The 15000-nt window shown below is 40.5% G+C and overlaps 1 protein-coding gene across 2 annotated transcripts in view; it reads left to right on the plus strand.

Annotated features, from left to right (window-relative positions):
- LOC143032735 (integrin alpha-5-like) overlaps nt 1–15000 on the plus strand; it is a 38104-nt gene that overhangs the window by 21021 nt on the left and 2083 nt on the right. The window contains exons 12-23 of one of the 2 annotated variants that reach the window (XM_076197677.1): nt 1–92; nt 736–890; nt 2006–2072; nt 3240–3384; nt 3828–4068; nt 4524–4669; nt 5468–5543; nt 5904–6005; nt 7100–7403; nt 9206–9308; nt 9859–10009; nt 10927–11068. The exon at nt 1–92 is cut by the window's left edge and continues 82 nt beyond it. In XM_076197677.1, coding sequence (XP_076053792.1) covers nt 1–92; nt 736–890; nt 2006–2072; nt 3240–3384; nt 3828–4068; nt 4524–4669; nt 5468–5543; nt 5904–6005; nt 7100–7403; nt 9206–9308; nt 9859–10009; nt 10927–11068 — 1724 coding nt within the window. Of the gene's footprint in view, nt 93–735; nt 891–2005; nt 2073–3239; nt 3385–3827; nt 4069–4523; nt 4670–5467; nt 5544–5903; nt 6006–7099; nt 7404–9205; nt 9309–9858; nt 10010–10926; nt 11182–15000 lie in introns of those variants that run through there. The other variant, XM_076197676.1, reaches the window with a different exon arrangement.

A 15000-nucleotide genomic window follows, 5' to 3' on the forward strand; every position in this document is an offset into this window, starting at 1 on the left:
TCTGGCGCCCGGAAGCGTGGTCAAGCCGGGCGCCCCTTTTGACCTGCGAGTGTGCTTCACCCTCACTGGACACTACATTGAACCCAGCTACCGTGAGTGACGACTCGTGACGTCATGTCGTTCGTCCTTCGATCGTATCTGCTAAATGTAAACTCCCTTTTTGTTTTTCAACGATGATGGGAAAGATGTTTTGTTTTTACTTTTGTTGTGCTAGTATTTCCACCTAATTACATAATTTTTGAAAATAAATTTTTATTCTATATACATTGAACAGATGTTTTTGTATATCTTTTTCAAATAGCTACCTAATTTACCTATCACTCGTCAGTGGCTCCATCATCAACCGGCCGTGACACACACACACATAAAACTAACTAAACGAATTAAACTTACTTCAATTATTACTTTCACTTTAATTAACAACAAACTTATTCTGGCTGCAGTCAGGTGATTCCAATCCAGTTAAAAGGTCAATATCCCAATTAAGCCCCGCCCACTTTTCACGCACTGGCCTTTGATTGGCCAAATCCCACTACGCTACTAATCAAGCCAGGAGCCGAGGAAGTGGGAGGGGAGATGCAGCGTGAGTGGACCAATCAGCAGCCAATACCTGCACAGTGGGAGGAGCTTGGTTTTAATCAAAATCACAAATAAACCCACTGCACATGCGCATCTCTATTACCTCCAACCTCACCACCTTCTGTAGGAAACCTTGTTCACCACTACCTTCTGCAGGAGTGACAACCCGTCTCGAACTGGACTATGGCAGCAGTTCGCAGCCCCGCGCCTTCTTCTTGGACCCGGAGGGCACATCATCCACCAACACTTCGTTTACGACCTCCAGCAGGCCCGACTTCTTGAACTGCCGAATAGTGGAGGCTCATGTTAAGGTAGGCGGGGCTCACAGGGGTAGCCCTCCAGCGACCTCATTTGTTATATCATAAATTACATAAGAGCAAGTATACAAACCTCATAGACAAACTTTGAGTTTATATCCACCACTGAAAAGCAAATCCACTTTATTCTATAGTAAAGTGCAAAAATATAACTATTGAAATCTTTGAGGGAAACCAAGTCAGTGCACTTTGCAGCCAGCCGAACACCGACGCCCCGTTCATTTTTCTTCAGGTTCAGTAAATTCTGTGCGGTTGGGACTATGTCTTAGATCTTTGAAATCTGGCTAAATCGTAAATGAAAGAGCATCATTTAGACCTGCAACACGATTCACAAAGACACGTGAACGTCAATACTTTCATAATATCACTGGGAAGTAAGCGTAGTCCAAACGTTTTGTCAGTTTTTATGTCCTGAAGATGTCTTAATAGACAAAACGTTTGAACTCCGTTTATCTCCCAGTGGTTTTCTGCATATAGTGTTGTCTTCACAAGAGACGATCCTCGACGAAGGAGATGAAGGGGAGGCCCACAGAATTCATGGCCGGGGCAAATTGATCAAACCTATCAAGAGTTGTTTGGAGTGAGAAGAGTGTCTGCACGGGAGCTTGCCCGGAGGGATCGAAGGGATTGGCAACGGCTTGTGAGTGGAGCATAGCGCTTCCTGGCATATGCTCCCAATTGATGGTGATAAATACTGTGTATATATATATATGTATATATATATATATATATATATATATATATATATATATATATATATACATATATGTATACATATATAATATATATATATATATATATACATATATGTATATATATATATATATATATATATATATATATATACATATATATTGTTACGGTCGTAGCTAACATGACCACCTACAGTGAAGTCATAAACCTTCTTTCAAAGGAACATAAGTCCATAGTAAGATATATAGAAAATACATTTAAGAAAATAATAAATGTACAATTAGCCATCACTTTCAATGAATTATGTATAAGGGAAAATCTCCTGCCCTTATATACTATTGATATATATATATATATATATATATATATATATATATATATATATATATATATATATATTCTATTTTTTTCAACAGGATACGAGTGACGTCGTCAGGTCACTGATTGTATTCATGGAAGTTTCTTCGCCTCAGTTCAGCAAAGGTACGTTCGTCTTTTATTATTATGACTGCCGGCGGGCGATTTTATTCAACAGGGAGCTTCTCTCATGCAAAGGCTTGTGTTTATCGTGGTTAATGTTAAATGCTAATTGAGGTATTCAAATGGGTGAAGGTCTTTAACGAGGGTGATGCAGACAAGGTTATCATAAGACAGCAGGGCAGGACTCGTAGTAATGGTTTTAAATTGGGTAAATTTTGTTGTATGACGGAAATAGGTAGGAACTGGTTTATGAATTGAGTGATTGCCGAATGGAATTGACTTAGTAACCATTTAATTAGCGCTGAAACTTTCTTTATGAGAAGATTAGAAAACTTTATGGATTGGGATGACAGATGGTAATGGACGTGGAACTGCCTTGTGTAGGCCTTATGGTCTCTTGCAGTCTCCTCCGTTCTTATGTTCTTATTTTTTATTCGGCTGTGGAAGATCCTCTTGCCTCGTTCTTAGAGGATTCAATCCTACACCTGTGGGATTGAATCCAAAGTGAAAACCATTGAATCGTTTCATTTATTACGAAATTTCTTGAACGAGCTGAATAAAACCGATACAGCAAAATCACGTAATATATAAAGAAACAAATAAATAAATAAATTAATTCATTAATGGATAAATTGATAAGTAGATAGACAAATAGATAGATACACTAGATGAATAAACAGATAAATGAACAAGTAAATAAAAGTGGCTAAAAACGAAAGTGAATCGTAGACGTTTTTTTTTTAAGAATAAACAAGCAGATCGACACACTGCACATCATCTTGTGTACGTTATTGTCACGTTTGCATTTTTCGATAAGTACACACACACACACACACACACACACACATAGTTATGTCTGATTACGTTTCTGTGTATGCTCTGAGACATGACACAAGTATAAGCTCAAGTCAGGAATGACGTAGGGAAGAGGCCAAACGCAGAGTATGGGAGTCCAATATATTTTACGTTTCGCCCAGCAGGGCTTCTTCAGAAATATTTCTGAAGAAGCCCTGGTGGTCGAAGCGTAAAATATATTGGACTCCCATACTCTGCGTTTGGCCTCTTCCCTACAGAGCTGTTGTAGTCATTGCTGCTTTTACTCTTAGGAATGACGCCCTCAACTTGGAGGAACATCAGTGACCAACCCCATTTCGCCTTTGCCTCCTTCAGAACGGCCCTTCTGCGAGAGGTGTGGGGTGCTGGACCCTGCCTACCCGACGACAACCCGCCTGGCTCTTCCACTCACCTACGGCTGCGGCTCGGACGGAACCTGCGTCCCGGAGTGGTCCTTGAAGACTTACATCGTCGCCTTCAGGTGGGTATTGCGGTGCTCTGAATGGCCCGAAGACGAGTTCGATACTTCAGTTCGAGGAGCGGTTTTTTTTTTTTTTTTTTTTTTTTTTTTTTTTTTTTTTAATGGTTCGTCGTTTCATTTCCTTTGATGATGATGATGATGATGATGATGATGATGATGATGGTGATGATGATGATGATGATGATGATGATGATGATGATGATGATGACAATGGTGATGATGATGATGGTCGTGATAATGGTGATGATGACGTCGTTGATGATGATGATGATAATGACGATGTTGATGATGATGATGATGATGATGACGATACGTACAAAGTGTTTCCGACACGGTTTCCGACAACGTGACATGTCATATCCGTCACGAGTGTCATATCCACATCGTGACTCAATAGCGAACACCCTCACCACAACGTTCTCTCCCTCTCCCTCCTCCTCCAGCGAGGACTCGCCCTTCATTCTTGGAAGCGGCACAGAGATCATCCTCGAAGCCGAAGTCAGCAACGAGGGCGAGACGGCGTACCTGAGCGTCCTCAAGGTTGACCTGCCTCCGTCCGTGGTGCCCCTCAACCTTCCCTTCGCCTGCAGCTACGCCGTCAGTAGTGCCCCCAAAGCGCAGAGTCTGAAGGAGGAAGGCGTGGTCACTTGCTCCCTCAAGAGTCCCTTGGAAGCTGGAGAACGGGTGAGTACTGAAAAAAAAAAAAAAAAAAAAAAAAAAAAAAAAAAAAAAAAAAAAAAAATAAAAATAATAAAATTAAAAAAAATAAAAAAAAATATAATAATAATAATAATAATAATAATAATAATAATAAAAAAATATAATAAGATAAATAAATAAAATAAAATAGAATAAATAAATAAATAAATGAAATAAAAATAAATAAAAAATAAGTAAATTAAATAAAAATAAATAAATAAAATAAAATAATAATAATATACCATTGCAGACACATGGTCCTTTGCACTTGTCTGTATATCTTTTCTATCTTTTTATTATTATTTCTTTTTATTTCTCATTTCTGTCTACCTGCTTTCACTTGTATACTTACGCCGTCTAACCTTCACGTGAATCCACAGTAATTGAACCAATGGGAACACTGTTGATCCTTTTCTTTAAATCCCATTTTCTTTCTACAGGATCACGTTACCATTGTCCTCCAGGAGGCGGGCGTGGCTAGCGGAACAGAGTCCTTATCCTTCGTCATGGGCGTGGGCGTGAAGGGAGGAGAAGAGGAACTGGCAACTCTCACTCTGCCTCTCAGAACTCTTGTTGATGTCACAGTGTAAGGAGTCTCCCTCAGTATAACGAAGATAAACAAATGTGGTATAACGGATTGCAAGGTGTGATAATATCAGATTGGCTCCACCCACTTTCTGCGATCTTGGCCTGTGATTGGTTGCGATGTGGGTATTGCCATATTACCCAGTCATAAGAACCCGAGAGACAGACGTCAAAGAGAATCATCTCCTTGTTGCCCATCTTCAAAGTCCGTCAACACCCTGGCTTCCACGTGGGGGTGCAGCCCCGTGGGGCTGGTACTTGGTCCCCGGACCGGACCTCTATCAACTCTGCATTTCCTCCACCTTTCCTTAAAAAACGTTGACAACCGGCGACTGATCACGTCGTCACAAAGAAACACCCCCACCCTAATACAACACTGACGAGTTCAATGTTTCATGCCAGAGAGATCTATGGGAGGGCGGGGACCGTTGCCAGCCACTGTGGGGCTGCGGGTTTTTGGTTATTGAAGCTATGGTGAACAGTTATTGTTATTATCACGCAAGACTGGTGGGTGAGGATGGTTCTGTGCTTTATTCTATATTTCTATAACTATTTTTTATTCGTTATTATTATCTTATTTATTGTTATTTCTATTTTTTGCCTGTTTTACTTACTCTTTTTAGTTATGTTATTATTATTATCATTTTTCTTTATTGAATAGACCTTTCCTGATATATATATATATATATATATATATATATATATATATATATATATATATATATATATAGATATATATATATATATATATATATATATATATATATATATTTTTTTTTTCACTTTCTCTGGTCGGCAGGTATCCTTCGGGCGAGGAGTCGGCGACGTACGATTTGTCAGAAGCTTCCGAGGTGAACATGACAGCGGCTTTCCAGGTGAGATCGAGTTCGAGTCTAGGTCCAATTCTATTTTCTTTATTTTTTCATAGGTGGAGGGGAGTGGAGTGTGATAGGGATGGAATGGGTGGGAGTGGTTTTTGTGCCTTTGTTTTTTTGGCTACCTCCCTTATAAGGGGAAAAAAGCCTTGGGTATATGTATGTATGTACTTTTCATTGGAGTTACCTAAGAATACACATAAAACTGGAGTTTCCTAAGTGACACTCGTTCCCTCCCGTGGGCAAAAAATAAAATAAAATAAAATAAAATAAGATAAAATACAATAAAATAAAAATAGAATAAAAAATAAAGAAAAAATTATGATAAAAATAAGAGAAAGTAAAATGAAAATATTTCAGGTTGTCAACGTCGGGACGAGTCCCCTTGGACGAGCTGTTCTGGAAGTCCAGGTTCCAGTACTTCTTGGGCAGAAGCGGTTCGCACGGATCGAATCTTTTCGGGTAAGGTCGTGTGTACACACTACACACACACGTATACACACACTACACACACAATAACTGTGATGTTACAGATACATTTAATTATAAAACGTATGCATAACATGAATAGCCTCATAACCATATGCGCAACTCATATATTAGAAAAATAGATAAAGACACATCACAACGCATCCTAGAGTATGAGTCTAAGTAGACAAAGTCTTTAGTTCAGACTCGAAGGCGACATGACGTCACTCGTAGGCTCCGCCCACCTGCGCGAGGACCGACTCCGGATGGTAAATTCACGTTCACACAATAAAGACAAATTAAAATCTTTCACTCCCCCCTAAAAGAAAAGAAAAAAAGTATATATATATATATACTGTATATATATATATATATATATATATATATATTATATATATATATTTACGAACATCGATTTACAAAAATAAAATAGAATGTGCCGTACACGTCAGAGTAATATCTTTTTCTATGGAGTTGCCCCAAATAGTTAAAACGACACGGGCCATTTACTTTGTGAAAATAAATTTTTGGTCAAACCCCAATGCATATGCCCATGAAAACTTAACATATAGCGAATGTAATTCAAAATAAAACCGAATTGGGAGCGTTTGAAAATTATTTTGCTCCTACTGGTATTCTCTTCAATGCATACTATTGAAACATGCAATTATTCTAGTGTTCAAATTAAGAATCATTCCAACATATACTGGTTTGAGTTCCCGAGAACCAAATTTGTATAGACCTGACCTGACTTAACCTAAGACTCGTGGAACGCGTGCTACATTGAAAAAATGTGTTGGTGCGATATTACTGAATTTATGTGAGATTAAAAAAAAATAAAATAAAAAAATAACCTGATTCTGAATCGTTTCGAGAATTCTATCGTGTGGTACCTTACAACGATCCAAAGTTTTGAATCCGTTTCAATTTCCTTCATATACCTCCAGTGTGAACATCACATTAACACACATACACACACACACACACACACACACACACAGATAGATAGAGAGACTTTTCTTTTTCATACCAGATATTTTTTCCTTTATATTTCAACCTCCGCATCCTCCAAAATCCCCTTTCCGCAGGCCACGACGGGGGGAATGGACAACTGGTGCTCCTTGGGGGCCAAGAACGAGACCCTCCTGCAGGGGACATCGAGGATGAGGTTCCAGCGTCTCGAGGAGGACGGGTCGTTGCCGTCAGTGCCTGTACAGGAGGATCAGTTCTCTCGCGTCTACGAAGACGTAAAGGAACTCAAGTGCGGAAACGAGGACGACAGTGAAGTGGAGTGTGACGTAATCACGTGTCAAGTAGGACCTGTGGGAACGAAGGCAGCCGAGGCCTCTCTCTTGACAGTCCTCCTCAAGGTCAACGTTTCTGTATTGCAAGGTGGGTTGGTCATACTGTATATACAGTAGACTATGATCTTTGCCCAAGGTCTATGTATGCGTGCACAGCTATGTTGGGTGTTCGGGATAAATTTGACACTTTTTCGGAAAGGAAAGTAAAACGTCATATATTGGCCAAAAATTGATGTATTCTCAAAATTCAAAGTGCATCTCTTAGAGGATCTTTTGCCAAATACAGCTCACTCAAAGAAGCCGCCCTAAGCCTCCACCACGGCCTCCAGGATGGACCTGAACCTGCAGCACGCTGCCTTCACGGCGTCCTTCGAGAGATGTCTGAACACCAGTTTGATCCTGGCAATCTTGGTGTTGCAGGCGGTACGATTGGTGTCTTTTTCAACTGCGCCCCACACATAATAGTCCATGGGGTTGCAATCAGGCGAGCTGGGGGGCCGTATAAGTTCTCAGACAGACACTTCTGGGTTTTCCCGGAGGTGTGACACGGAGCTGAGTCCTGCTGCCACACGTATGGTCTTCCCGCAGCCACCCTCTCCACCCAGTGCTTGACAACAGTGGACAACAACTCAATATAGCCATCTGAAGTGAGTCTGAGTCCCTCTTCAAAGATGTGGGGCGGCATGACGTGGCCTTCGCTGGAAACACACCCAAAGACCATCACAGTTTGAGGGAACTTGGTCTTCATGAAGCGCGGGACTTCGTACGGACTGTAGGCTAACTACCCGTTGTTCTGCACGTTGTGCAACTGGTCCTGGCAGAAGTTCTTCTCGTCTGAGAAGAACTAGAGCATTCCCGGCTCGACTGGGTGTTTGACCTTGTTGAGGAGTTTCTTGGCTTTCGTAAGGCGGTTCTCTTGGGCCTTGGCGGTGAGTAGTTGGCCCTTGCGCCTAACGTATGAGGAGTAGTGAAGATCCTCGTCCAGCGCTTCTTCATAGTCGCCACTCCGACGCCTATCTTTTTCGCCGAGGTCCACATTGCTTTGTCTAGATCTTGCCGCACCTTTTCTTTGCAGCTTCTCGACGAATTTCGTTGTGCGGACAGAATCAGAACGTCTGCTATGATTCTTCCTGCTAGCCACTGCTTCCACATCTCCGTCACTATTCTCCAGCTCACATCTCACGGCCTTCACGGTATTCAAGGAGCACCGAGCTACAGCTATATTTTCCGGGTTTTTTAATCCGGCGCGAATCATCATGATACAGGCCACTCCCTTCCAATATTCCGGTGCTTTCCAGTCGTCCATACTCTCTAGCTCTCACACCCACCAATAGTACACAGAATCAGCTATCCGTTGGACTTTAACGCTATTAAATCTTTCAAATGGTTTTGAAATGACAGACGAAAAAAAAAAGATAAAATTTATCCCCATCACCCTTCTCGTGTGCGTATGCTCTTGTATGGACTTTGAGTTCAAGTCCGAGTCAGTTTATTATTATTATTGTTGTTGTTTCTTTTTATCTTTATTGTTATTTTCATCTTTATTATTGTTGCTTCTGACCCAAGGCAGTGGGCTAGATGCAGTGATGACCCGTCATCCAGGAGGAGCCAAGATACGAGGGAGGGAAGAGGGTGGAGGGGAGTGGAATATGTATTGGATGGAATGGGTGGGAGTGAATTCTATGCCTTTGTTTTTTGGCTACCTCCCTTGTAAGGTGGAAATAGCTATTGGCGTTTGTATATATGTATTTATGATGCATGTATGTACTCTATGCTATCTCCCTTGTTAGGTTGAAAAACCCTTGGTATATGGAGAGATTATCATTACTATATCTATTTATTCATTTATCTATGTATTTTTGTCTGCCATCGATTGCCTTTCTTGGGCAGAATCCACAGACGTCTTCAACCAGAGCTACGTCATCCACTTCCGGGGCGCCGTGACGTCACTTCCGGACCTTCCTGCCAATGTCCATCAACCAGAGGGACACAAGTACGTCCCTCCCTTAAATTTATAACATATAATAGATACTAAAATAAAAATGATAAATTCTAGATAAACAACAAATGAAAAATAATAAAGAATAGATAGTAAATAATAAATTAGAAATATTAGATAATAAATAATAAGTGATAAATAATAAATAATAAACAATAGATAACAGACAATGAAAAAACAAGTAATAAGTAATAAATAATAATAAAAAAATAAATATCAAATTATTAGAAATAAATAACAAATAATAAGTAATGAATGGTAAATCTTATAATAAGAGATGACAAATAATAAAGAATATATCATAAGTATCAATTTGACCCAGGGCAATGGGCGAGATGCAGGGATGACCCGTCATCCAGGAGGTGCCAAGATAAGAGGGAGGGAAGAGGATGGAAGGGAGTGGAGTATGTAGGGGATGGAATGGGAGGGAGTGGTTTTTATGTCTTTGTTTTTTGGCTACCTCCCTTATAAGGGGGAAAAAAGCCTTTGGTATATGTATGTATGTATTACAAAATAATCAGGTCCCTCTCTGCCCCTCCGACAGACCTGATTCAGGGGTCGTCTCGTCTCTGCTGATGCCCAGGGGCTCCACCCTGCCCCCCCTGGTCGCCCCCGCCGCCCCCTGGTGGGTCTACCTCCTCGCAGTCCTCGGCGGGGTCCTCCTCCTCGTGGCCATCGCAGGGGCGCTCTACAAGGTGAGCCAGGGGAAGGGGAAGGGGAAGGGGAAGGGAAAGGGAGGGATGGGAAGAGAAGGGAAGGGATGGGAAAGGAAGGGAAGGGAAGGGACTAAGGTGGAGTAGAGGGAAAGGAGAGGGGATGGAAGGTAAAGGTAAGAGAAGGAAGGGGAAGGGGAAGGGGAGGAAGGGAAGAGAGAGGGAAGGGAGGGGGAGGGATGGGAAGAGAAGGGAAAGGAAGGAAAGGGATGGGATGGGAAAGGAAAGGAAGGGAAGGTACTAAGGTGGAGGGGAGGGAAGGGAATGGGGAGGGAAAGGGGAGGGGATAGAATGTAAAGGTAAGAGAAGGGGAAGGGAAGGGAAGAGGGAAGGGGAAGGGAAGAGAGGGATGGGAAGAGAAGGGAAAGGAAGGAAAGGGATGGGAAAGGAAAGGAAGGGAAATGACTAAGGTGGAGGGAAGGGAAGGGAATGGGGAGGGAAAGGGGAGGGGATGGAAGGTAGAGGTAAGAGAAGGGGAGGGTAAGGGAAAGAAAGAAAGGGAAGGAAAAGGAAGGGGACGAAAAGGAAAAGTTGTGAAGGGAGGAGATGTAGACAGAGGCAGGGATGGGAGGGAGGAAAATAGAAGGGACGGGAAGGGAAGGGAAGGGAAGGGAGGGGAAGGGAAGGAAAGGGGAGGGCGGAGGTAAAGAAAGGAGGGGAAGAGGAGGAAAGAGGGGAGGACAAACATGGGAAAAGAAATAAACGAAGCGAAGAGAGAAGGTGAGGGGGTGAAAGAGAGTAGCAGAGGAGGAAGAAGAGGCAAAGGAAGAGGAAGAGGAAGAGGCGGATTAGTAAATATGAATGACTGTATGTAAATAAAGTCACATAAGTCTATTCTTTAGTGCAACGTTTACTGATATGAAAAAGCTAAGAAAAGACATCTACAATCTTTTTTTCAGATTGGGTTCTTCACTCGAAAGACGCCCCCTGAAGAACTGGCTGAGGGAGGCGCTGCAGGTGGGACGGAGGAGTCTGGAGAGGAGGAGGAGGATGCGGAAGAAGAAAAAGAGGAGGAGGAAGAGGAGGAGGAGGAGGAGGCGGGTGAGTCGATGCCGTTGAACAAAGTGGGTCAAACCAACATGGAGTCGCCTTAGTTTATGTTATGTGTATTATATGTGTACATATATTTTGTTATAATAAAGATTTGATTATTATTTTTTTCTTTATTGCAAAATTGGTTTCTTATCATTTATGCTTTTACCTCGTCTTCGTACAATTGTAGATTTATAAACACATACACAAATATATATATATTATATATATATATATATATATATATATATATATATATATATATATATATATATATACACATACATATATATATATACACACACTTGCGCGTGCTCACACACACACACACACACACACACACACACACACACACACACACACACACACACACATGCATACACACTATATACATATGCGCATGTAATATATACGCACATACATACGCACATGTACACATACATATGCACAAACACATCTGTATACTCACGTGTACACACAAGAACACTCCCACACGTGCACACACACATCCAAAAGGATCCACATGCTCACCAGAGGCTCACCAGAGGCGACTCACCACTATTCACTGACTCGGTTATGCGTTCTGGCTTCTGGCGCCAAGCGATTTCATTCAACCGTGAGAGGCCCCTTCCAGGATCGGAAAAAAAAGGATCGAAGGGAATTTTGAAAAAAAGAAGAAGAAAAAAAAAGGATCGAAGGGGATTTTGAAAAAAAAAAAAGGGACGGGGGGGGGGTGATTTTGAAAATAATAATGACCGGGGGAGAATTTTGAAAAAAAAGAAGAAGAAAAAGAAAAGTTGCAATTGGATCGGTGATCTATTCAACTTCAATTTCTGTGACTCTTCGTCTACTTCAACCATATCTAAATCAATTAAAATGGACGAAGCTTGAAGTCAGTCTAGAAACGCAAAGTTCTAAGTTTCAATAAACTAAAAGATTGAGAAGAGCTTATTCAAAACGAAGATTAACATAAATTTTGTGAAAAAAAAAAACGATGCACATCAATATCAAAGACATCTTCGGATGATATTTAATCTTTTATCAGAAATATAAAAAGATGAAATGCGGGTGAGTAAATACATGAATATATAAATAGACGATTAGATAAATAAACAAATACATGAATAATTAATCAAAGACTAATTGAGATTGAAGTCGTTACGAAGAGTTGCCAACAAGTGAAATAAATAATTATTGAATAAAAAAATAAGTAAATATGAACAAACAAACAAATGAATGAATACAATGAAAATATTGCTAAACAAATACATAGAAAATTAAGGAAATGAATAGATAAACTGAATGAGCTCCAATAATGCTAGACGAAACAAGAAATGTGCCGATCATAAACGGCCAATTTCACTGTTCACACAAGATGGCCTAGAAGAAGAAGAAGAAGAAGAAGAAGAGAAGAAAAGAAGAAGAAGAAAAGAAGAAGAAAAGAAGAAGAAAAGAAAAAAGAAGGAAGAAGAAAAAAGTATAAAAAGTAGAAGTATTCTGAAACATAAGTGCCCGTGGCAAATATGATAATAAATACATATACATATATATAAACAAATCAGTTAATGAATAAGCAAATAAAAACGTGAAAACTAAAGAAGTCAAAGGGAGACTTACGTGTCATCCGTTTACAATGTGGGATAGAATATCGTTTACACACATCTGAAGGGAATCAAGGAGGATCCAATCGTCGATAGACCGATGTCTCTTAACATAAAAATATAAACAGAAATAACGTCTGAAAAGCGTCAGACAAAATAACCTAATTAAGAGAGAGATAACTTCTTTTTAAGTTTAAACGTTTTGTGACATTTATATCTACACAACACAAGAGAACCGAATGAGTGGATTCACATATACTCTGACCTTGCAAAAGCCTTTGATGAAGTGCCACGTAATAGGCAACTACGAAAACTGAAAAGAGGATAGACGAAGAAACAATAAGACGTAGAATCGGTTTGAACTCAGATCAATATGTATATATATCACACAATCGGTTAATTTGATATATTGTTTGTTTACCTAATTTGTTTTAATTGGGTGTTAGTTTATTTCCTTATTTTTCCTGCGTCAGTCCTTGTTGTGCACCTAAAGGTCTCCTGTCACTCCTAAGGACCAAAGTCACGTCGTATTCTTTTACGACAAGAGACTAATCATCCACCCCCTCAAAAGGAAGAAGAAGAAAAAAAAAAGTAGTATCACTTTTAATTTCCACGATTCAATTTCTTCGGTGCGACGTTTTCTCCAAGGATAGATTTGTAGCCGTATTGTAACCCTAGTTGTAACAAATTACTTGAGTGTATGAAAAATCTCACTGGAAGGATGAACAAAAAGAAGAATAAATCCAGAATCTATGATGAAGATCGGTAGTGCCCCAAGAATCCGTAATGACAAGAGCCATTTTTGCAAACAGAAAAGATCTACCAGAAGGACTAAACTTCAACATAACTTCATTGTAACAATAAACTTCAATAACTTGAGAACAGCGTCAAATTACAAAGGCGGGTAGCAAATGAGATTTCAACCGAAACATTTGCAGATTTACACCCAAATCTTATGGTGAGGTGCTCACGCCAGGGGGCGCTCAGTGGTTGCGGCCGAAGCTGTCACATTTACCCTATTATGCGCTTGGACTGATGGGGGAGTGTAGCAGTCACTACTGGGAATCGGGTAGGAGTGCGGGATTCGAGCCCACAACTAAGCGAATGCGAGGCCAGCACGCTACCGAATACACCACCAACTCGCTGAGATTCATGACTGGATAAAAAAAAAAAAAAAATGGCGAGAAGAATTAAATATTGAAAAAAATAACAAGAAAGCAGCATTGTATTGACTAGAAGAAGAGCTATATGAGAGAGTCGAAAAGGAAGGCTTATGCATAACATCGAACAAGAACATCGATCTGAGAAAACATATAACCTGGGAGAAGAGAAAACAATCATAATTGAAATACAGAAATACCAGAAAAGAGTGAACGTACAAATACAGAATTACACACATTCAGCCATATTATACGTTGACAACCAATTCATTTAACATCTAGAAAGAACACACTTGTATTCTCTCTCTTCCAAAATACACGCACAAAGATACACACACACATACACACACGACTCGGTGGCGCGGTTGGCAGAGTCCCCGGCTGTCACTACGGCGGTCCGAGTTCGAATCCTACCCAGGGCTGAAATAATTTCAGTATCGCTGCGCTTCGAGTCGTTACTCCAACTCTCGTGGGCGGGGAGTTGGGTGTGTGTGTGTGTAAGGTCACAGCATTACCCATTGATCGGTCATATGAGCTCTGAGCTCTCTTCCGGGAGGGAAATAGCTGTCGATCACGAGTCCATTAACACGTGATGCAAGACCATGGTGAATTACACACACACACACACACACACACACACACACACGGAAACACAAACAAACGCAATCCTGCAAAAGGATGACATGGATCCAGAACACACAGATATTATAAGCGAAATGAGTGGATGAATTTGATTAAAATAAATAGGTGTTGCCTATCATGAGAGTCAATGTATTGTGTAGAATTCAACCAAGTAGACACACACGAGGACAAATACGACTATACGCTTCCACGGCGGTTGAGTGACACCGTAAAAGACAAATGAAAAAAGGACTCATCATCTCGTTTATAAATAAATGTTTGCCTGATGATAAATTATTTATTTTCTTATTACATATAATTAAAAGAATTACGAGACGATGATAGATTATTTATATTATTATTACTTCAGATAATTCAAAGAATTACGCCCCGGTTCAATTTTGTTTAGTATCGATAAAAGTGGGTTGGTTGGAGAGTACTGGCAACCAGGTTTGCAATACTGACCCCCCATTGGTCAACCGGCCGTCTATACACCATGATTGTGAACTTCACCGACAAATCTCTCTCCCGGGGGAAGGTGAAGAGATGGGCATCGGTG

This window comes from Oratosquilla oratoria, chromosome 14, assembly GCF_046742065.1.
Source record: "Oratosquilla oratoria isolate Oo_2021 chromosome 14, ASM4674206v1, whole genome shotgun sequence".
Lineage (NCBI taxonomy): Eukaryota > Metazoa > Arthropoda > Malacostraca > Stomatopoda > Squillidae > Oratosquilla > Oratosquilla oratoria.